This window comes from Lissotriton helveticus, chromosome 7, assembly GCF_964261635.1.
Source record: "Lissotriton helveticus chromosome 7, aLisHel1.1, whole genome shotgun sequence".
Lineage (NCBI taxonomy): Eukaryota > Metazoa > Chordata > Amphibia > Caudata > Salamandridae > Lissotriton > Lissotriton helveticus.
Window position 1 is genome coordinate 597,936,841 of NC_136068.1, and position 24,334 is coordinate 597,961,174.

Here is a 24,334-nt window from a genome sequence, read left to right on the forward strand (position 1 = left end):
AACATGTGGCGTAAAAAACGGTTTGGCCCACTGCCGCATCATTCTGCTTTGCTGATTGTAGGCAGTAATGTTTTGTAAACGTGTGGACATTCTTCCATGTCGCAGCACGGCAAATGTTTTCAAGCGTCACACCTGCAAACAAAGCTGCAGACGCTGCCACAGCTCTTGTGGAATGAGATCGAACAGACCTTGTCAATGGTCGGTTAGCCTTAATGTGACAGAACTGGATGGCAGAGGCTATCCAGCTAGAAAACGTAGCTTAAGTGACCACTATAACCAATGTAATCCGGCCATAAGTCGCAAACAGATGATCTGATTTTCTAAAAGTCTTGGTTCTCTGGAGTAGAAGTTTAAGCATCTTTTGATGTCTAAAGAATGCAATGTTCTGTCCGCTGGGGTTGAAGGATTTGGAAAGAAAACATGCATGTCCTTAATCTTACCGGTTCGTTAGAGTGAAATTGTGTCGGTACCCTAGAAATGAACCCAGGATTCGACCAAAGGGTGACATAGTTCCGAGGAAAATGTAAAAGTGAGGTGTTCCTTCTAGTGAAAGCTTAGATTTCACGAACCCTTTTTTCCAAAGTAAGAGCCAGTAAAAGAGCAACCTTCCAGGTGAGGAATCTGAGAGCTGGTTTATGGATCAGCTCAAATGTACACTGCATCAGCTGCACTAGCAATGCAGAGTGCTCACCCTGGGAGGGCGCTCGCACTGGAGAGAAAGGCTCGGAAAAGCCCTTTCATAAACTGTCTGACAAGCGCCGAAGAGCAGAAAAAAGAAATTTTTTAACTTTTCCTAATTCTGGAAAGAGCAGCAAGACACATTTTGTTTGTTGAAGAAAAACTAAGCCCAGACTTGGCTAGAAGAGCAGATAATGGAGAACTTGTTCTGCAGTAACTGTAATTGAGTGAATGGCTATCACCTCACACTAACCGCAAAATCGCTTCCATTTGAGGCGAGAAGCCTTGATTGTGCCTCGGGCACGAGAATTTGCCAACATTTCACAACAGTTCTTTGAAACGTTGATGCCCTTGAACTCTAATAAATGATAAGCTGTGCGTGCAATAGTAATGACTGTGGATCCGGACGAACCACTTGATCTCCGTCCCCTGCCAATATCGTAGGCCCAAGCCACAGCCGAATGGGCTTGTCTATATATAAACAATAGCAGACGTTCCGAGAACCAAAATTGGCCAACGGGGTGCAATCTGAATCAGATGGTAACCTTGCAGCTTCATCTTGCAGAACACCTTCGGAACCAATGGTATTGGGGGAAAACTCATACGCACAAACCCCTGACCCTAGCATGGACAGGGCATTCCCTCTTGATTCCTGTTAAGGAAACCTGCTGGCATAATATCGGCCGTCCTTGTTCTCTCTGAATGCAAAGGGATCCCGTGCCAGATTAACCCAAACTTGGAAAAACTGGGTTACCTGTCCCTTTCCCGGCGTCCACTCGTGACAGTCCGACTGAGACATGCTCAGAGCATTGTAGAGAGCCCTGACATGTGCGGCTCTCAAGACATCTTGTGCAATGCAACTCCTTCGCACAAATCCTGAACCTCGTGCGAGAGCATAGCAGATTTTGTTTCTCCTTGTGTATTGATATAATACATGCGGATGGTGTTTGCGGTCTGTCCTGGCACAGACGAACCCTCAATCCTCAAGAGGAATGCTAGGGGGGACAGAACAGCGTTGTGGAGCTCAAGCCTGTTGATCTGCTGTTGTCGTCTTTGAGACTATGTTCCTCGAATTCTGCAAATCCTGCTGATGACCTTCCCATCCTTCCATGGAGGCATCAATCGTTAAAATTAACCCTGGAATGGTTTGCAGGAACGTGCGACCCTGGGCTATATTCTCTGTCTGCGACCAGCAATGTACAGGATTGATCATGCACGGCGTAACCTTGATGGTATCGTCGAACGAACCCATAGGTTATTGATCTTGAAACTGTAGTTCTATCTGAAAAGGTGTCATTTTGAGCCCTGCTAATGAAATGAGATGTATCGCTGAAGAGCACATCTTCAGGAACGAAACAAACATTTGAACTGAAACTGACCTTATGAAGTTAACCTTGCCCATTTTTGAAAACACAACTGTTGGTCGTGTGACAAGAATGCTTTGTTGTGGATTGTGTCTAAACCTGCTCCGAGAAAATACATTTACTTGGAGAGGACCTAACTGCAATTTGCTGTCGTTGAGAATCAGCCCCAGAGAAAAAATGAGATGGGTACATCTACTGTGGCAATCCTGATTTCATGTTCAGAAGGACCTGTAAGCAGCCAATCGCCTAGACAGGGGAACACTTGCATTCCTCAAGATCTCAATGTTGCTGCCACTAGTACCAAGTACTTCGTGAAAGGCTCCTGGTGACGATCTCAGCCCAAACGGGAGCACTACGCACCTATAATGGGCGGCAGCCGCGTGAAAGCGAAGATATTCGTGCTGTTTGGGATGGACAAGTATGTGGAAATTCGCACCCTCTCCATCCAGAGAAGCCATAAAATATCCTTTGTTTAAATAACAAGTGTTATGAAAAACGAGGGGGAGGGGGACCCCTGGGCGGAGTAGGATATGGCTGATTGATGAATTCCAGGGAGTGGCCATTGGTTACTAGGTTTAGAATACATTGGTCCGATATAGTTCCTTGTTGCTTGGAAACAAAAACCTGAAACCTTCGGGAGAAAGTAGACAGACTATCTACGGAAAGATGCCTGGCTGCAAGACTATACTGAGATTGATACTGTTCATCCGATTGGGTTTGGTATGTTTCTCTTGATGAAAACCCCTTTATTCCGCTTCTCTGAAAGATCCGCGCCCATATTGAAGGGTGCTTAATGATCGTGCATTATCAGTGCCCGGTTTTATAACTAAGGGGGCTTCATTCAAATGTTTAGCAAACCGACAACTCTTCATCATAGGCCATGCCTAGAAACTTCGCTCAGGGCTGAAGGTAGCGGCTTTAAGCCATTCCTGGCGTGCACCTTCCAACAGAATCTTTCCTGCATCCAGCCTTCGGTTCTCAGGAATGAGGTCATTGAAATTCGCTATGTCCAACCACATTGGACGATCATAAAAACCGATGAAGGATAAAAGATTGTCAGCTCTACTAGAGGCCACTGCCAAAGTAGAGAAATTAGTTTTTTTTTTTTTTTTTTTTTTTTTTTTAATAAGGTTCAGACGACATCCTTCTTTGTAAGGCGGTGTGGAGATAGGTATTGCAGGATTTTAGATTGCTAATGAACAGTCTGTGAAGTTACTTAATCTGGTCGAACGATGGTCTATCAGATCGGAGGGGCTGCTAGTAGGTATACATAATTTCTATTCTATGCGCAGAAACACTGCTGGAATAGACTTAGTCTATTACAAGGACCACTCTCGTGATGCATACCTCCTCGAAACCATGAAGGATATATTCTGTTTGCCTGTAGCTGGCAGTCATAATCTAGCTGCTGCCCACTACATTAAGAATATATATGATGCTCTTACCGCTGAAGCCATCTCAGCCAATCTCATCATAGACTTTGTCGTAGACATGGTTATGTAAGCGGGGTAATTGCAGACTAGCACGACGTCATAGATGACCGTCATGAGCAACCCTTCTAAACGAGGCTGTCAGACGACAGCCATATACAATGCCATTGAAGATTAAGCATTCATAAGTGAGGGAATCCGTAGATGAGGGTAACAAATGGGGCCATTTGCCCTTCGTAGATGAGGCCATCGGTAGATGTGGCCATCGGTAGATGCGGCCATCGGTAGATGCGGCCATCGGTAGATGCGGCCATCAGGAGATGAGGCCAGTGGTAGATAAAACCACTGAGACAGAGCCATTGATAGACTAGGTCATAGGTAGACGAGGCCATTATTAGACACGGCCATTGGCATACAAGGCCATCATTCAAGCAAGCCCTTTACAGAGGAAGCCATTGGCAGACGAGGCCATAGGTAGACGAGGCCATTGTTAGAGAATGATGCTGTCATAGAAGACAGTCATAGCAATACCATCATAGATGAGGTTAAAATAGGTGATATCCTCCGTAGATGAGGCACTCATAGATGAGGCAATTGAATGATGGTCAGCCATAGATGATACCATGCATAGATGATGCCATGTGTATTGTAGACCATGCACAAATGAGGCCATATGTATATGAAGCTACCTTGATAAGGCTGTCATAGATGTCCGTCGAAGCTAGGCATTGCCATTGTAGATGACACTATCAAAGATCAGCAGTCATAGAGATGAGGCCGTCATCAATGTGCGGCCGTCGTCGACGACCGTCGTAGACGAGGCCCGTCGTCGACGACCGTCGTAGACGAGGCCCGTCGTCGACGACCGTCGTAGACGAGGCCCGTCGTCGACGACCGTCGTAGACGAGGCCCGTCGTCGACGACCGTCGCAGACGAGGCCCGTCGTCGACGACCGTCGTAGACGAGGCCCGTCGTAGACGAGGCCCGTCGTAGACGAGGACCGTCGTAGACGAGGCCCGTCGTAGACGAGGCCCGTCGTCGACGACCGTCGTAGACGAGGCCCGTCGTCGACTACCGTCGTAGACGAGGCCCGTCGTAGACGAGGACCGTCGTCGACGACCGCCGTAGACGAGGCCCGTCGTCGACGACCGCCGTAGACGATGCAGTCGTCGACGACCGTCGTAGACGAAGCCGTCGTCGCTGATCGTCGTAGACGACCGTCGTAGACGAGGCTGTCGTCGTCGACCACCGTAGATGAGGCGGTCGTCAACAACCCCCGTAGAAGAGGCCATCATCGACGACCATCGAGGAAGAGGCCGTCGTCGACGATCATCGTAGATGAGGATCAGTTTGGTGAGGCAGTAATATTAGAACATGGAGATATTTGTTATATACTCCTAATGTCCGGTCAAAAGGTCGTCCCTGATGTAGTGTCAGGGTTGAAAAAGGGAGTTGTATCCTCAGTTAGAAATGCCTATAAAGACTCAAGGTGAATCTTATGGCTTTAATGCGCGCCCTCAGTAGGCTCCTGGCGCGACTTCTCCCTTCGACCTCACCTCATCCTCCTCAGAAGTGGCAGGTTTTTATGCGCGCCCTCAGTAGGCTCCTGGCGCGACTTCTCCCTGCGACCTTTCCTCATCCTCCTCAGAAGTGGCAGGTAAAAGTCTCTGACCCAAAACGGCCTCAACTCTCAGAACGTGAGAGTGATTGAAGAAAAGGTTAGACATAAATCATAGTCTATTACCTTGGTTACTGCCATTCTGCCATAGTACCGCCTTAATTGGGTCAGAGAAATGAAGTATGTAATCCAAAAAGAAGTAAAACTGAAGAAAAAACTGAGCAGAGCTCAGGGAGACTCCCTTCACCCACGACGTGCGGTGAAAATCTGAGGAGAGCTGGCTCTGCAGAGAGGGTTCTAGAGGGTGCTGTGAGCTGATTGGTTGGAGCAAAGACTTTGGTCTTTTTTACATAATGAGGTAGATAGGCTACTATAATTTAGGCCTCAGGCCTATTCCTAGGGCCTACTACTACTACAAAGTGCTTTTTGCACTGCTTTTTTATTTACCGTGGGACTCCCGCCTCGTCGACGGGGAATGATTCAGGCATGTGAATCTATGAAAGATACCCCAATACTGGATAACCAAGGTTCCCCAAGGTTCAGGTTGGCACTCAGGAAGTACCACCAGCGGCACTAGGGCAGCCGGGTGCAGAGTGAAGGGTACCAATGTTGGCCAATAGGGCACCTCTGTTGGTGACTACTCACGGGCAGGCCACTCGATCTTGGGAGGCAAGCTCCTGGGTTAAAGTGGGCAAAGGGGGTCCCAGGTTGGCACCAAGACCAAAACACCAGCAGCGAAGGGAACCCGGGTGCTTATGAGGTGTTTGGAGCCCAATGCTTTCCTATGGAGGTTGCCGGTCGGAGAAAAGGACTGCAGGCTGGAGCCAAAAGACTGGATGAAGGGAAACAATGACTAGAGGATAAAATTGAAGAGTTGCTGGACACAAAGACACAGTTGGTCAGGCACCTAAGGACTTGGGGCTGTGGGTGCAGGGGTATCTTTTCATGTCAGGTTCTTCTCACCGGTTCCTGTCGTGGTGAGGGGGACCCTTCAGGATGACGCTGAAGGCGATGAGGAGGTTAGTGGAGATCGTCCAATGCTAGATCACAGGCCAGGATCGTCAAGGGGATATCGCTGAGGTGTTGGGCCACCCATGGGCGTCGGGTGCAGAGGGGTGAGGACTTGCAGATCCGGCTGGATCTGGAGTCCTGGTTTGGGTTGCTGTTGGACAACTCCGGTGTCCATGGGAGATCAGAGCTCTTTGGGCAGACATGGCAGGTCCCGGGGTTCTCGGAGGCTGCTGGCTACAGGACACTATGGCTTCAGCTTGCAGGGGTTCCGAAGCAGGAGACAGGTGGGTAGGGCTGGGTCCAAGGCAGTTGTCATCGTCATCTTCAGCAAAACGGCTCTTCGGTTCTTATTCTGGTCACGTCGAATCTAGCTGCTGGGTTCAGAGCGCTGCCCCCTAAATACTGTACTTAGGGTATTTTAGGGATCTCAAGTTAGTGGCTAATGGACTACTGTTCTTAGGGTGACTACACCCTTAGGATGCTAATACCACGGGGGTCACCATCTCTATCCCTGATTGGAGGGTGCCTGCCATCTGCAAGATGGCAGGCACTGAAGAGTGGGCTTCGCGTCGCCCCCCCGACTTCCCCCACCTGAGGGGTGGGGTTGGAAGAGGTGGGCACACCTTCTGGGCTGGTTTACTTTTTTCTGCCTGCCGATAGGCCCTCACATGAGACATAGTGCACCCTACCTTAAGGGTGATTTACCTAGGCCTCATGAAGTGCTGGGCAGGCATGGCACACAGGGATCGGTGCAATGCAGACTTCACTTTTTTTTGTTGAGTTTTTTTTGTTTGGGGTTGTAGGAGAGTAGGGTCTGCTTCCTATGGTCACCCCCACTTTTTGCTTTGCTTTACTGGTTTTCGACTTAGATGTGGTTGTGGGCCTGCTAATCAGACCCACAGCCCAGATGCACTCTCTCTAAATTTACACCATGTACTCTAGGTACACACACAATTGGGAATTGGTTCACCTTGTCAACCCCTGTAGAAGTGTACCCTAGGTACTCAGGGCATAGGTGTAACCGAGGCCTACCAGGGGCTGCAGCATGTATTATGCCACCCCTGGCTGGCCACTCAAATAGACACAACTGGCTGATCACTCAGCTGGGGCAAGGTCGTGTAATCACCCCTTGCTTAGGTATGGTATTCCTATACCTACTTATATATAGACACATAGTAACCTATAAGTCACTCCTATGGCAGGCCTTAACAATCCTGGAGGCAGAGTGCTTGATTATGTGTGAGATGGTGCTCTAGCATGAGCTTTGGAATACTACCCCCCTCGCCAATTCTGGCGACGGGGGTAGCATTCCACCCTTCTAGAGGGAGAAGACATGTTGTTGCTGACTATCCCGGTTAAATGTTAACCAGAGCCCCAGGGTCACAAAATGGACGCTGCTGTCACCGACACAAGTCTGACCTCCTGCTGCTGGGAGTCCTTCCAGTCACGGAGGTTTGGACAATAGGTTTCCTGCCTGGGGAGGTGCGAGCACCACCCCAGACAGGACTTTGTGTATAGGGACAGGGAGGGCTGAATAGAATGAGACACTGCCTGGAGCACCCTAGGTGCTCCATGCATACCCCGGTTCAAACCGGTTGCTGGGGCACTCCAGCCCCAGCTCTGGCGTGAAACTGGACAAAGGAAAGGGGGTGTAACCACCCCCCTTCCTGGTCCCACCCATAGGAGGGACCTAGAAAGTAATCCAGCCCCTTTTAGTTGTGTAAAGGTAGGAGCTGAGTCCTGAGACTTTAGATTAATCCTGAATTGAAACTTGACACAAAACTCTGGACCTTCTACATTCTGCTGAAGCTGAAGACTGAAGAATCTCCCTTGTGGCCAAGGAGTGACCACCCTGGGGCAACCAGGCACCATCCAGCAAATCAATGGCTTGCTTTGTCGACGTTCCCGCCGGAACGCGAGCACAGAGCCGGACAAGACCCAGACTTCCAGACCTCTCTGACCCTCTCTTCACGACTGCAGCATAGCTGGGATCCGTGGAGGCGACGAGACACGTGGGACCGGACATCTTGGAAAGCCTGCAACTTGCTACCTGTGCCGCTCCTGAGGTACCCTCGAAGCTGTGCACTGGGGATTGAGAAACCCCGATCCCGAGCTCCATCTGCGACGAAGATCAGCCCCACACACTCCACGAGTTCTGCGTGGGGCCCTTCTGTTTTTGTTCTGCTCGACGCGTTGTCCGGTTGCTGGCCCGTTGGCTAGTAGCCTCTGTGACGACAATCCTTTTGAACCACATCGCTGGTCTGGTTGCTCCAGACTGGCCCTTTCTTCCCTGCAAAGGTGCAGCACCTCAGACCTTGCTGGTCTGCACCAGAAGCCTTTGTTGTATCCTGTGTGGGCTGCCTTTGCCAAGGCTTGTTGACTTCAATCCGGAAGTCGACCCCTCCATCTGCGAGATCCTGCGTGGGACAGTCCGTCTCCAGCCCCTGGTCGTCGTCGACGCCTCCTGGACCACGTGGCTGCCAAGACAAGCTTCAAGACAGCACCTGATTGCTCCTCGACGTCGTCTGTCTTGTTATGTGCTTTGGCCTCTGACCTCATAAAGAGTTCAGAGGTGTGTGTTAGAAATAAATACATATATATTTTATATATATCCTGTGTGGTGTCCTTTCATTTGATATTCAAGGGGTTACATATGGTAAAACAGCTGGCTTTACACGCCCTCAAGAGTCTTTTAGCCTAAGACTGTTCTGTCCACGCTACCACTAGGATAGCTGGTCTATAAGGTTGACTTACAACCATCACCATAAGGGTTGTTTGGACTGGTGCAAGGTGATCACTAGAATAGTGATCATCATATACCAGGCCAACTTCTCACAGGGGTGTTTTCTATATAGCGCAAACTCGACCCCAAGGTGTCAGAGCGCTTTAGATGAGCACCAGTTGCGTTACAGATGGACACAATCATTTTGCTAGGAATGGGGAGATTGCGTGATTTGCCCAGAATCACAGGATGCTGAGCATCCCTGCAGAGACTCGAACCAGGTTCCCCAGCTTCGAGGTCGATGGCTCTCGCAGTTAGGTCACATCCTCTCCCCATTTAGCAGCACCAAAAAAAGCAGACTGCAATGGTAGTGGTGAATGTTTGTGGTGATAGGTCTCAGAGGGCTTTCCCTGGCTGCCATGCCCTTGGTTCCATAGGTGCCCCTTACAAGGAACTTATAGGTAGGCCAGAGTTGTGCCAATTGTGAAACAAAGGTACAATTAAGGGAAAGAACACAGGACCTGGGAACCTGATTGGCAAGGACCCAGTGTTCACTCAAACTGCATAAGGTAGCTAGCGAAAAGTTAGGGGCAACTGTGCAGAAAGGGCACTTACACGGTCCTTATTCAATTCCTCATACCAGTCCATTTCCTCATACGGCTGGTGTTCTAAGGGGTCCAGTGACCCCCCCCCATTCTTCTACTTCTAGCCCTTCAGAATAAGGCTCAGGGACTGACCCAGGACATGGAGGTCCTGTCGGCGATGGGATTGGCGACAGTCAACAGTGTTCTGGGTCGTCTGAAATCAGAATGGGGATGATGCTACCGGTAGGCACCAGCAGCGCTTGGAGCATCGGCGTCAGGAAGGTCACAATGGCAAGACAGGTGCCGGTCCAGATCCATGGGGGGCCCTCGGCACTGGGACCAGAGCTGCCGGAGTGACACCCGATGGGGCATGAAGATGTGCAGGAGGGGTCAAGCCACTCAAAAATGAGGCGCATGGCGTTGCAGTACAAGTTACCTACCTTTGGTAATGATGTATTTGGTAGAGACGATTCTAGCTGCAGATTCCTTAACCTAGAATTTTCCCCAGGCGTGAGACTGGATCCGGGACTTTTTTGCCACAGCATCTCTGTGCGCCGGGGGGTGGCATCACGTGACTCCACCCTGATGTTGTCTGCGGACATGACATAGGCGAGGTCACATAAGTCCCACCCTGGCGCGCTGACGTCAGTTTTCTTCGGATAACTTTTCCGCGCCACAACGCGGAGCCATCACAAACCAAACTGTGAGAGTATGGGAACAGTGTGCAAAACAATCAGTGAAACAGAAAGGGAAGAAGTGAATGGTGAGGAATAGTACCATTAGGGAAAGTGCCAGGCACTGTATTACTGAAAGTCATGTAAGGGAGAGAGCAGAGCACCGCTCCGAAAAGCAACCTCGCAAAGCGAAGGCGATACCCTCCCTGGATTCAGAAAAAAACATGTGAAAAATGTCATTACAGACGACAGAAAGTCTGCACCCACAATCTATAACAGTGAGGGGCAACAAGTCCGGAACAGATGAGTAATGACAAAGTACCCAAAGACAACACCATCAAGGAGTATCGTATCCCCTGTCAAGAGCGAAGGGCTGAGGGCTGAGGCACAGCCAAGAGACCCCAACCCAGAGGAGTTAGAAACCCCAAGCAATGAAAAAGGGAGAAGATTGTGAGTGGTCCCCTCACTGGAATAACCAGGGTGTAGGGATGCAGAAGTACACATGAACCTACCGTCCAATTACCAGAAAGGAAGGAGTAGAACAAATAAACAGAACAAAGCATCCTGCCAGGGAGGAAGTGAAAGAGCATTTGCAGAAGACAAAGCCACCCGGAGGGAGGCGATAGCAGAAGACCAAGCTGAAGGCCCTCGCAGAACGGGGAGGAAGGGCAGGTCGTGAAGGAATTTGCAGCTAGAGTCGTCTCTACCAGATACATTGTTACCGAAGGTAAGTAACTTGTACATCTGATAGAGACTACTAGCTGCAGATTCCTTAACATAGAATAGATATCCTAGCGATACCCAAGGGGAGGAGGGTCTGCGAGAGAACCTCATCAGCTTGGAAAAAACACAGGGCCCCAACAGGGGATGCGTCATGAGGACAGGAAGGACGGCCCAGCCCCACCAAGCAGAAGGGAAGGCCAGAATAACACAAGCCTACCAGAGGGACAAAGGGCATCCGCCAGAAAACCCAGAGGGACAGATGGCACCAAGAGAGTATCAAAGCAAGAAAAGAACCAACGCAAAATCTTAGGAGAAGAGGAGGAAACGGAGGCAGAGTCCGCCTCAGGAGAGAGAAAAAAAAAACCAGACACACACACACACCCACCCACACCCACACACACGCGCGCGCGCACACACACACACACGACAGCTGAACGGGCATCAGCCCCGAGGCAGGGGACAAGGCAGGAACGGCCCCACAGCTGAGAAGCGCATACGTGAGAAGGCGACACAGTCGCGCGAAGCTCCAGCAGAACAAAGGACAGGAGCACACGGTTACACTCCGAGGCGGACCATAAACCATGCGTGCACAGCAGGCAGCAGGTAATTACCATGAAGTAGTGTGCCCAGAACAGCAACCCCCGGGAAGCGAGAAATATGTAGAACAGACCTAAAGCCCTCAACCAGAATACAGGAGAACACCAGGAATATCCTAGCCCACCTGGAACACAAGGCAGCAGACCAGGCGGAAACATCGGATAATAAGGTGGAAACACCACAGCACGACGCCGTAGACAGCATGACAAAGTGGGTCTAGCGATCCAGAGGCTGAAGACCGAGGCAAAATGCACAGAAGCAGATATCCAGCAGGAACAAAGGGCAAAATGCACGACAGGCAAGCCCTGTAGAAGGATAGAAAACATCGGAGACTGACTAGGACAGAACCTGGAGCAGCGCAGAACTGCGTCAAGGCAGAAGATAAAGGACCGCACCAAGCGGTATACAGTGATGCCAGGAAACGGGAGGAACCCGAGAAGGAATCCACACCTGCCCAGCTTAGGACAGGGCTATGCAATAGCCAACAAGTACCCCACCTAGGATATGACACGTCCCAAAACAAACCAAGGGAACATCTCTTTGGGAAATCCGCAGCAGAGGTCAAGAACATAAACGACCTGTGGGTATCACCACAGACAGCTTACAATCAGCCAAAAAATACACAGATGGTCCAACCTGAGGACCTATACGGCTTCACTAACCGCCAAACAACATACACCACAAAAGCTGAAGGGAGCAATACTGAAGGCAAGGAAGAAAAAGCAGTCTGCAGGACAGGGCCCTGGGCATATGGGTGGGAATAAAGACAGATTGGATCGTGCAGAGCAGGACGGTGGCGGTGGAGGAGCGGCTGAGGCACCGGATGCCCCGAAGCAGAATGCCCCCAGGCCCCCAAAAGAGAGTTGTGGAGCGAAGCTTCAAATGGAAGAAGTGGCTCCCCTCCACCAGAGCCCTGGTGGGGAACCTCCAACAAGTTGTCCGATAGGAGTGAAGCAACCGGGTTGACCATTTGCAAAATGTAGGTGCCGGTGAAAATAGCCCAGACAAAGGCTACACTCGCCTCCGTATGGCATCGTGGGGGAGAAAACCACTCTTCCGTGAGCGAAGGCTGCAAACTAAGCCGCCCGTCTCCATGTCCTGGTGGCCAGCCCCTGAAGGATGGAAGAGCCATGGATTAGTGAGGAGCCTGAGGGGTCTCCGGAGAAGGCTGAGAAGCCTGCGGGTCGACCAACTGCAAGGTGCGGAAGAGCAGGTCCAGGGGCTGAGGACGCAGAGACAGCGTAGAACCCGCCCTGGAAGCCGCCGGGGAAAAGGCAATGATGCTGCGTCCAGTATCCGGTGAAGAGGAGACAACAATCCTCCGGAGAGGAAGGAACACCTGGAGAAGAACCCATGATCTGACATCGGGACGGAGCCAAGGAGTCCAGCACAGGCACCAATGTGTCCTCGATCGGCGCCGAAACATCCACCAGGGGGCAGAGCCCCCAACCGCGGCGCCGCCAGGCCGGTAAGGAAAGCCATCGGCGCTGGAAGGGTGTTGGCGCGGCCTCTGGTAAGACAGCCGCCTGCCCAGAGGACCGAGGGGGACTCAGGGAAGAGCTGTGAGTCCCAGCGACCTCCTGCGACACCACAGGGAACCGCGTGGGGTTTTGTGGCGAAGCAGTGGCGCCGTGGGTCGGAGAGGGGAACCCCGTAGGGCTGCACCCCGCACCTCTCCAGAACCTGAAGCCGAACTCGTCGGCGCTGGGAGCGAATCCGCCAGCGAGTCCGCGGAAGACCCCACGCATGGCGAGGGATCCGCAGACGTCTAAGGAAGAGGAGGAGGCCCCAAAGCAGCCTGCAGACCCGTAGCGAAGGCCTTCATTTAGGTCCTTGTCGCACCAAGGCCAGGAAACGGCGGATAGGGTGGCGACTGGCGAGGGCGCTCGTCCTGAGAGGAAACAGCGCCCTCTTCAGAACGAGGACAGGGTAGATGTCAAAGCACGCCTCAACTTCTTGTGTTTTTTGAGCCTCCTACCTGAATGTCGCAACAATTTCGAGTGGGAGGAAGAGGACTTGGGACTCCTGAAGCAGTGTCAGGACCTTACTCTCGACCAGGACCTCAGCTGTGACAGTAGCTCCAGTGGAAGTCTAATCAGAGAAGAAATTCTCAGGTCCAGTAGGATTGGGTACCACATTCTTCCATGCTGTACTTGTCCAGGTTACTGCTTTGGATTAGTAGACAGAGTTCTTTTTGAAGGGATGCATGAGAATATAAAGTTTAAACGGTACGGCGACACTGGTACAGCTAGTTGTAAATATGTACCAAGGTAGTTGCAATATTTTGTATGGGACGATTTAACAGAGTATTTCCCTTCCCGTGCATTCACGTTTATTCAGCCATTGTGAATGCCAGTTAGCACTGGGCTGGGTCTTTGATTAACCGTTTGATTTAGTTACATCAACGAACCATTTATGGGTGCCCCACCGGGCACATAAATAACTTTACCACTTGATAGTCAGGGGCTCCTGGATCTCACTGGTGGTCTTTTATTTGTGTGATAGCTTTTATATATATGATGGATAGCCACTGTTCAGAGACCTTGACTTTGAGTGTGTTTTTTTTGCTTGTACCTCCAACACAGAGCGGTGCCTCATTCCCTGAGCGGATGCCAGGTGAGGTGAGGAGCACTCCCGCACAAAGACGGGTAAGTGCAACAACTCTTTTCTAACATTTTTCTGCAGTATATACACTTACAGGTATAGGATACATGAAATGAAATAAAATAAGGGTTTTTGTAGAGCAAGTATTTGCCGTGGCGGCTTAGCGCTTGCTGCCATAAAATACAAACAGTGAAACATCCAGCCGGTGAGGTACAGGTAAATAGCCAGGTTTTAAGATACATCTACAGAGTATCCAATATTATCATAATAGAAATGCCAAGATGGTTTCTTTGACAACAACACACTTTTGTTTGGTTTTAGGACTATGTAGTAAAACATATATTTTTCGTCTTTTAGGAATGTGTCCAACACTCCTGTGATAAACAACCTTATTCAGAATTCACAGGTGATCGTAGGTTGCACTGTTATGTTATGTTAATTTTGTGCTTCTATAGCGCACGGCCACTCCACGGAGCATCCGGGCGCTTTAGCGAAGGTACCCACCAAAGGGGAGCAACATAATGACTGAAAGGAAACATAAAAACAGAAAAAGCCAGTTAAGGGAAGAGCCATGTTTTAAGGGCCTTTCGGAAGGAAAAAAGGCTGGAAGCCTGTCTTAAGGAAATCGGGAGGTCATTCCAGGCACGGGGAGCTAAATAGCTAAAGGACCGGCCTCCTGCTCTGGCGCGCTTGATAATAGGAACGGTCATTTTGGATAGGGAGGAAGATCTAAGGGACCTAGAGGGCTGGTACCAAGAAAGTCGTTTTGCAATGTATTTAGGGCCTATGCCATGTAAGGCCTTAAAGGTCGTGGTCAAGGTTTTAAAAAGGATCCTTTTGGCGATGGGTAGCCAATGTAGAGTTGAAAGAAGATCCGCAGCTCCGGCCCTTCTTGGGAGACCAAAAATGGCTCGGGCCGCTGAATTCTGGGCAATTTGTAAGCGTCTAACCAAATATTTGGGAAGTCCCAGAAATAAAACATTAGCATAGTCCAGCCTAGATCCAACTAGCGCCTGGACGATGATTTTCCTGTGCTGGATGGACACTAGGGGGAGGAATTTACGAAGCATCCGAAGGATGCCAAAGCATTTCCCGGTAAGACAAGAGATGTGTGGTCCGAAAGATAGGTCACTGTCGATAATGACTCCCAGATTTTTGGCCTTCAAGGACACACTGGCAGGGGGGAACATGTCCTGCGGCCACCAGGGTTTCCAGTCTGGCTCGGAGGTGCAGCCAAAGAAAAGCAACTCCGACTTGTCGGAGTTGCACTTCAGTCTATGACATCCAAACCACTCAAAGACCGCACTCAGACAGCCCCTAACCTGGGCGTCATCAAACAACCCACCCCTGTAGCTCGCGAACAGGAGTTGGGTGTCATCGGCGTAGGAAACAATCCGAGCGCCGAATGACTCCGCCACCACCGCCAGAGGAGCCATAAAGATGTTAAAAAGGAGGGGGCTCAAGATGGAACCTTGGGGAACCCCCACTTCTAGCGGTGACATCTCGGCGGAGTAAGGAGGCGCCCAGATTGTTTGTCGGCGGTCGGCTAGAAAGGATTTGAGCCAACTCCACACCGTTCCCCGCAGACCAAAGTCCCAGAGTCTAGAAAGGAGAAGCGTGTGGGGAACGGTGTTGAATGCCGCCGACAGGTCAAGCATTACCAACATAGCTTTTCTTCCCGCGTCTAACTCCTCCCTGATGGCGTCCGTGACTTCAAGGAGGGCAGTCTCCGTGCTAAAATTAGCACGGAAACCCGATTGAGTACTGTGCAACAGGCCATTTTCCTCGATGAAATTAGAAATTGACCTGTGCACAAACCTCTCGGTCACTTTCGCCAGAGCAGGGAGTAGGGAGATAGATCTATAGTTGGCATGGACCAAAGGGTAGAGTGCTGGTTTTTTCAGGAGTGGCAGGATCATGGCGCTTTTCCAAGCCCGAGGAACTACCCCGGATGATAGCGACCGATTCAAAATGGGATTAATCAGGTCATTTAGAACTGGTGCCATATTTGCTAAACACTTGGCAGGACAAGGGTCGAGTGGGGATCCAGATCTAAGATTTGCCAAGATGTCTAGTGAACTCTCGCGATCAAGTGGGGGGAAGTCACACAAGAGAGGACCATGGTCTAGTAGGGGGCACCCCAAACTCACAGTATGCTGCTGAAAAGTAGACCGGAGAGAGTCTTGAATGGTGGTGATTTTATCTACAAAATAAACAGCCAATTCCCTCAGCCAGGATTCGGAATGGGCATGGATGGGGGTACAGGCAGATGGAGATGTAAAGTCTTTCACCACCCTAAAAATTTCTTTACACGAATGCTCCGCCTCATTTATTCTAAGTTCCAGATAAGATTTTTTTTCTTCCCAGATTGATTTATGGTATGCTTGGGTCAATGCCTTAAAATTCTGCCTCTCAGAATGATCATAAGTTCGCCTCCGTGCTCTTTCAGCTTTCTTGAGGTCTTGTCGTGATTTTTTTTAACTGGGGAGTAAACCATGGGGCTGATGTCCTTCTTTCGGCTGAATTTTGTTTCTTGACCGGGACCAGGCTCTCCAAACAGTCTGTGAGCCATTTATGGAAGAGGGCAATATTATCCTCTAAGTTGTCAGAAATAGGACACGGAGAATTAGTCAGGGCGTTCGATAGCATATCTCTAGTAAGAAGATGGAAGGATTTAGAGACATGTTTCGCCGACCCAGCAGGTTTAGTCCGTGTTGAATCAGTGACAGGAAAAGAAAAAGAAATTAAAAAGTGGTCCGACCACAACACTGGCAGAGGAGAACATACACAGATAGGAAGAGTGGAAAAAATCTGGTCCAGCGTATGGCCTTTATTGTGAGAGGGTCCTACCACATACGGAGATAATTCGAGCACGGAAGTGATATCCAAAAGTTTGAGTGTCCGGGTCTAAACTATTGTCCATATGAATATTTAGGTCACCCAATAGAAGGCAGTGATTAGATCTAAGGCAGGGGGTCGATAGAGCTGCCTGCAGTTCTTCTAAAAAGGGCCCCACCGACCCTGGTGGTCTATATACAAGAATACCTGTACAGGCCTGGGAAGGCGAGAGCTGGAGGGTGAAGCCAAGGGCTTCACTACCCTGTATATTATCGACAGGGAAAGTGCGACATGGTATGTTCTTATTTACTATGATCGCCACTCCGCCACCTCTTCCAGATGGCCTATCTTTTCTAAATATATTATAGGCGGAGGGTAAGGCGTTAGCCAAATCAGGGGCAGAGGAATCAACCAGCCAAGTCTCCGTCAGGAATAGGCAAGATACTTGCGAGTCCTGCAGCAAATTCCAGATATCTAGTGCATGGCCAGGCAAGGATCTGGTGTTTAATAACAGACATTGGTGGTGAACGGATGGACTAATCTGTGTAAGGAATTTACGATCAGGAAGACGCTGAACCAACCTCTTTCCTCTGAGACTTTTTACTTATTGTTTGCACATTAAGCACACTATTTTGCAGTAGCGTTTCCATCTCTAAGGTCCTGATGAAAGCCTGGATCAGAAGATCCATAGACTGGAACATGTAGACCCGTCACCCTTGTGGACTTCTTACCGTTATTCTTTTAAACTGTACACACACTGTTTTAGTTTTGACACTAGGATAGCGTTTATGAAAGTTGTTCAGTATCCTGGTAGTCAATTTTAACACCACTTTTCCACACAAATTTAGTCACGTGCACTGCAATCATCACCCCTCAAAATTAGAATTTCGGCTCCTCATTTTGGGATCATAGTGGATTTCATCTTAGGCCACTCATTAAAACATCTGTGAGCTCCCTTCTACTGTTGAGAAGGTTGTAGCCCTTGGCTGCATTAGGATTTGCAGCTAAGAGGAGATCCCAAATGATGAAGCATGCCACCTTGGTGGGTGATGGGATTCCGTCCTCTTTAAAGGGACTCCTTTAACCTAAATAGTTTAGTCTGTTGTTGCCTAAGTTTATTTCTCATAGACCAATGGTTTCTTTAGTGTTATGTAACCACACTCTCCTAGCCCAGTCCGTGGCAAAGATAATGACTTTGTCCTGGTATCATCTTCCTCAGAAATCGAGACACAAGAGGTAGCAGAGGAAAGGTGTACATGAGTTCTTTCTTCCATTCCAGACAGAATGCATCGCATACCAAGCGGATTAGAGGAAACTGCAATGTGCAAAATGGCTGACACTGCCTGTTCTAAACGGTGGAGAATAGATCTACTCAAGGAGTACCTCACTGATCGAAGATTTCCTGTGCCACTTTGAGATGGAGATGTCACATGTGCTATGGCACACAATACCTGCCCAGTTTTGTCAGCTGTGGTATTCACAACCCCCAATAGGTGGAGGGTGACAAGGGAGACATTCTGCAGGTTCAGCCACCTCCAGAGCCGTAGCACATGATCCAGGACACCCCTCTGCTTGTTGCAGTACCATATCACGGTCATGTTGTCCTAGCAGCCGAATAGCAAGTTTGTGGTGTTTGATTGCAAATTATCTTCAGAATATGCATTTATATTCATGCTGCAAGTGACAAAGGCCCAAGTCATTTGAAGCCATGCTGAAAACTGAGTGAGTTGAGATTAACATTTGAGAGCAAACTTCTCTGAATTCTTAGCAAATCAAGGTGAAGGTGCTAATTTACACATGGTCAGCGAGCTATCCATGAGATGCTATAAGGAACCGTTCCTTGTGTTACCATGCCAGTTTTCCATTGTGACTATATTAATTTAATTCATAAACACAAGTATACCTCTTCTCGTGATCACAGGCTGCCTCTTCTAAAGAGAAATATTTCTTCAGAAAAGTACTTTTAAACAATGCCTATGTGAAAATTAGATTGCATCCCAAAACTATCTGGAACAGGCAGAATGGATGTTTCAATCTTTAAATTTTAAATATTCCTCTTGAAAAACAAAGAATAGGTTGCTTACCTTGAGCGACGCCGTCCTCCGGTTGTGACGTCAACAGACGTCACAGATATAAGCCCTCCCTTGACGCAAGTTTCTTCCGCCAAAAACGAAGAGCCACTTATAAAAAGTGTCTATGGAAACAGTGTGCCAAAAAAGACATCTTTGTGTCAAACAATTACGACGTCCTAAAGAAAACTAAAGAAAACCATGACAATGCCAAGAAAGACAAGCAGTTCGCAGACCAAGGAGGATGGGTGTGTCCTTTAGAAATCTGCGGCTAGATCTGGTCTCTATCAGTTAAGCCGTTACTTAAGGTAAGTAACTTGTTCATACGATATAAACATCTAGTCGCAGATTCCTTAGAATTTGATACCCAAGCAACACCATCCAAGGAGGAGGGTCTGCAAACAATGCATGAAAGATCCCTGAACAGGACTAGCCAGTCCGTAGGGAGATAAAGTGACCAGGCTGTTTTAAGAATATAGGAGAGGAAATTATGACACTCCACTAGAAGGACTGTGGGAAGCCTGTAGGGAGCTGAAGTCTGCAAGATCGCGAAACCCATGTGGAAAACACTACTCACAGCAAAGGGATAAGAAAGTGTTGGGGAAAACACTTCATCGAAACAATAATACTATGTACCCTTGCCAAAGGTATTCAACCCATGACTGGACAAGGATGAAGGACCAAGGACATACCACTGAATTAGAACTCTGGCTCCTTGTTGTGGAAACTAGAATGTGAGCTAACCCTACCCTGTGAAACACAGAGAAAAAAAGAATCTCAGATCTGAACTGCTATAAACGGGGTACATAAAAAGGTATAGTTGAAATAAAGGCCGACAGATAACCAATTTCAAATCCAACAGAAAGATATCAGGAAAAGAAGAAACTGCAGTCCGCACGTATGGGATGGTTTATATGGACTCCGTTCACGTCACATGCGGAAGACAACGTCTGTACAGAGCCCCTCAATGCCCTTTAATCGCGCAGAGTATTCAGTAAAACATTTTCTGATCCAGTCCGGAACCTAGGGGGCATTCTAAGATAAAGAATCTGTGTCTAGAGGTCTCTATCAGAGATAGATAAATAAAAAATAGGAAATAGAGTTATTTAAGCAGAAATGTCACTAAACAGGAATTCGACACAATCACCATCAGGCAAGAAGGTTGCTTCAAAGACCAACAATAAAAAAAGAAGAGTTTGCCGAGTAGCTAACTTAAACATGTGCTTAATAATAATGCAAAAGAGCTTTAAAGGAAAGACAAAAGAATTCATTAATTTACAGTTATGATTCAAAATATTCTCGTTATAACTTTGTAACAATGGCAGATACACACAGAAATTCCTCAAAATTCCAAGAAATTTAGTAAAAAATGTGGAAATTATTTACTGGATGTAGCCAATTTGTGGGGGCATTAAACAAAAGAGGTCAATTCACTTTACAGTTTTGTGGATGCTTAAATACATGTACTGTAATTAAAATTCTAGGTCCAAATTTACCAGAAGACGGTAGTAGATACAATGGTACATACATTTTTCAGGATAATTGGAAAGTAGATTATTTTGACCATTTCAAGAGGAGAAATACTATTTGGTCACCAATAATTTATACAAGCTTATTACTGGATAGGTTACTTAATGAAACGCAGAGATTGGATGACCACCTGTGGTTTAAAGATCTCAGCAAAAGCAAATTCATAACAATCAAGGCAACAAGAATGGATAGGGTCAGCAAACTGACTGCAACCGAGACCAGAAGACTGAGAAGGGGGTCAGACAGAGGTCGGGAGCATATTTGGAAAGCTACCACACATGGGTATTATCTAATGATTTGACTGATTAGTTTAATAAAAAGGCAGTAAATGAAGTATTCATTAATACTGTTTTCTGGTCAACATGAGTACCCACAAACTTGTGGAGCAATGCAAGAATCACAAGATGGAAAACTATTTCTAAAATGTGACCTGAGATCCCTACACATACGCATATATTATATTGTTAACAAATGTTAATTAAGATACTATAATGAAGTAGCAACTGAAATGCCTTACAACTACAAAATAGCCCACCTTTGTTACTATGAGAGGACTCAAAATGCCCATTAAGTTGAAAAGAGTGACAACCTCACCATTTTCAGAGTTGAGATTGAAAGCAATTTAGTTGCTGCTGGATTAAGCGTTTTGCTGATACACAAGACCCATTAGCATTTGTAACACTAATAAAATCCAAAATCTGATACAGTGAATAGAACAGAATCACCATGACAGCCTTCTACTACTGATACATGGTGCAGTGAGGGCCGTATCTGGGATATGCTATGCTTGGAGATGTTAAGGTAAACATCAGAGTGAAGTGGAGACTAAGAAGCTCCTTACGTTACCTTAGCCAGCAGCAAGAAGCTTCCTTATTGGTGTATTATACAAATAGGCATCACAGAGGCAAGTTTAGCTTGTTAGGTAAATTATGACTTGCATTGAACAACACTACACAGCTGCATAGCTTCTACCTACCTGTAGCGACCCACTTTCACCCAAACCACCTCTTTATAGTGTGGCTTTTTACCAGCCCTGCAATCATTGCAGAACCAGTTTCCCTCTGGTATGTCGATGTTTAGACACTCACGATGAAAGGCAGCAGGGCAAGAATCACAGCATATGAGACTGCCTCCTGAAGAAAAAAAGAGAATGACAAACTATTAACCAAATTCAATTCTCCACAGCCATTAATTTCTGTAGTAAGTACAAAAATAAGCTATCCACTTTCAACTCCAAAAGTAACCTATATTCTCTACAGGTTAAACTACCTCTCATGTAACATCAACTTTACAATAATTTAAAACAAATTAATAGATATGTTTAGTTTTGGAAACCAAATCGCCTCAAAGCGCATCTGGCTTTGAGGAATGGCATGCTGTGGAAGTGTCGTATAACCAGTCAAAAAGCAAGTCTTCTTAAGAATTAACATAGATCAGCAGGCATTAATACAATGAGAACCTAGCAGGGATCAGAGATGACTGACGAGAAAATCGTCCAGTGTTAGCAGAGGGAAGCATTAAAAAAAAGTGACACAAAGAACAAGCAGATGTGAATAGCTTCGAAATCATCACGGCTAAGTGCCAGCAGAATCTTCCATGTTGAAGTTAGTCACAGTATTCATTCCTACATTCCTAGCAGTGCAACCCCTAACAAATGGTGCCAACCTCCTCTTGGGTGGTAACTAAGAAGATGCTTTTGTCAGTCACAACTGCTTAGTAGCCACAATGAGAAACCAGAGTAGGTGAACCGAGCACATTTAAAGTTTGTACTTCAAATATTGTAGGAAGCTGGCTCTGTATATACTATTCCAAAGTGAGGTATTGTGAGCACAGAGTCCAGGGGAATCCCGGAGGTATAGCAGAGGCTAAATTAGATAATCACTAACAGCTCTCTTTGTGGTAGTGTGGTCGAGCAGTGAGACTTCTCATAAGGGTGTTTTAAACATTTATTGATATACTTAATCAAGACTGATGTCCCACACTTCTAGAAAGATTACAGACCAATTAGGTAAGCATAAAAATATATATTTATGTTTTATTTCTAGAACCAAGCAGGACTTGGTGAAGGTAAATAAAATATACTTCCAAATGCAAGTCATTACAAGGAAATGCAGGTGTGGTTGAATTGTCAATCGTTCTAGGAGAGTGGGGTCTGCAATCCGATGGTCACCCCAGATTTTTGCTTTTTGCTTCACTGGTTTACGACTTTCCCTGGCTGTGGGCCTGCTAATCAGACCCACAGCCTAGCTGTTCTCTCTCTAAATTGACAACCATGTACTTTAGGTGCATTTACCAATTGGTACTGGGCCACCTTATCAGTCCCTGTACCCAGGGCATAGGTGTATCCAGGGCCTACCAGGGGCTGAAGCATGTATTATGCCACCCCTGGCTGGCCATCTAAATCTGACACAACTGGCTGCATGACAGCTGGGGCAAGGTGGTGTAAACACCCTTTGCTGTAGATATAGTATACTATATCTAACCCTAAAATGGACACATATATTCCTATCAGTCACTCCTATGGAAGGCCTTATCAATCCTGAAGGCAGAGTGCTTGGAATTATGTGAGATGGTGCTCTGGCATGAGCTGAGCCCGTTTGCAGCTTGCGGAACCAAGTCCTAATAGCTGTTCCATGATAACACTATACCATATACTCTTAAGTGCATTATCAACCTTGCGGTTAAATGCTAACTCTGGTATAACATTATCAAAACATGTCGAGTAAGGTGTCATACGATTTGGAATACTACCCCCTCGCCAATTCTGGCGACGGGGGTAGCATTCCACCCTTCTAGAGGGACGCGACATGTATGTAACTGTGAACCCCGGTTAAAGTTAACTCGAGCCTCAGCATCACAAAATGGATGCTGCCACCACAGACACAAGTCTGTCCTCCTGCTGCTGGGAGTCCTTCCACCGAGGATGGCCTGGACAAAGGGTTTCCTGCCTTGGGAGGTGCTAGCACCACCCCAGACAGGATTTTGTGTATTGAGGTAGGGAGGCCTGAAAGGAATGAGACATGCCTGGGGCACACAAGGTGCCCTGTGCATACACCGGTTCAAACCAGTTGCTGGGGCATCCCAGCCCCAGCTCTAGCGGGAAACCGGACAAAGGATAGGGGGTGTAACCACCCCCCTTCCTGGTCCCACCCAGGGGAGGGACCTAGTCAGTAGTGCAGCCCCCTTTAGGAGAATAAAGGTAGGAGCTGGTCCCATTCCAAATTAGATTATCCTGAACTATTCAACAAGAAGAAACTCTGGCCTTCGACGTTCTGCTCCACAGAAGACTGAAGAATCTCCCTTGTGGACAAGGAGTGTCCACCCTGCAACTGCAGGCACCATCAAGCGTCCAGCGGCTTCACTTTGTCGTCTTCCCTCGAGGATCCAGACTTCAGAGCCCGACGAGACCCGGATTCCCAGACCTCTCCGACCTCAACTCACATCTGCAGCAAAGCTGAGACCCGTGGGTGCGACGAGACACGTGGGACCGGCCATCTTGAACGAACCTGCACTTCGCTTCCAGCACGACTCCCGAGGTAAACTTGACCAAGTGCTTTGGGGACTGAGAAGCCCCATCCCCGAGCAGCCCCTGCACCGAAGATCAGCCCTCCAGCATCCACGAGATCTGCGTGGGGCCCTTCTGCTTTGTTGCTGCTCGACGCGTTGTCTGGTCACTTGCCGGCTGGCTAGTGGCCTCCTAGACGACGAACCTTTGAATCTTCACTGCTGGTCTGGTTGCTCCAGACTGGCCCTTGCTCCCTTCCAAAAGAGGGGCACCCCGGACTCTCCTAGTCCGCACCAGACGCTTTCTTCACTCACCGCGTGGGTTGCCTTTGCCAAGGCCTGTTGAGTCCAATCCCGGATCCGACACCGCCGACAGCGAGAGCCTACG

The 24,334-nt window shown here is 48.1% G+C and overlaps 1 protein-coding gene across 7 annotated transcripts in view; it reads right to left on the minus strand.

Annotated features, from left to right (window-relative positions):
* Window positions 1–24,334, minus strand: part of NSD1 (nuclear receptor binding SET domain protein 1) — a 1,209,044-nt gene that overhangs the window by 252,029 nt on the left and 932,681 nt on the right. For all 7 annotated transcript variants that reach the window (XM_078652779.1, XM_078652777.1, XM_078652781.1 and 4 more), the window contains one exon: window positions 21,419–21,575. In XM_078652779.1, coding sequence (XP_078508905.1) covers window positions 21,419–21,575 — 157 coding nt within the window. The remainder of the gene's footprint in view (window positions 1–21,418; window positions 21,576–24,334) is intronic.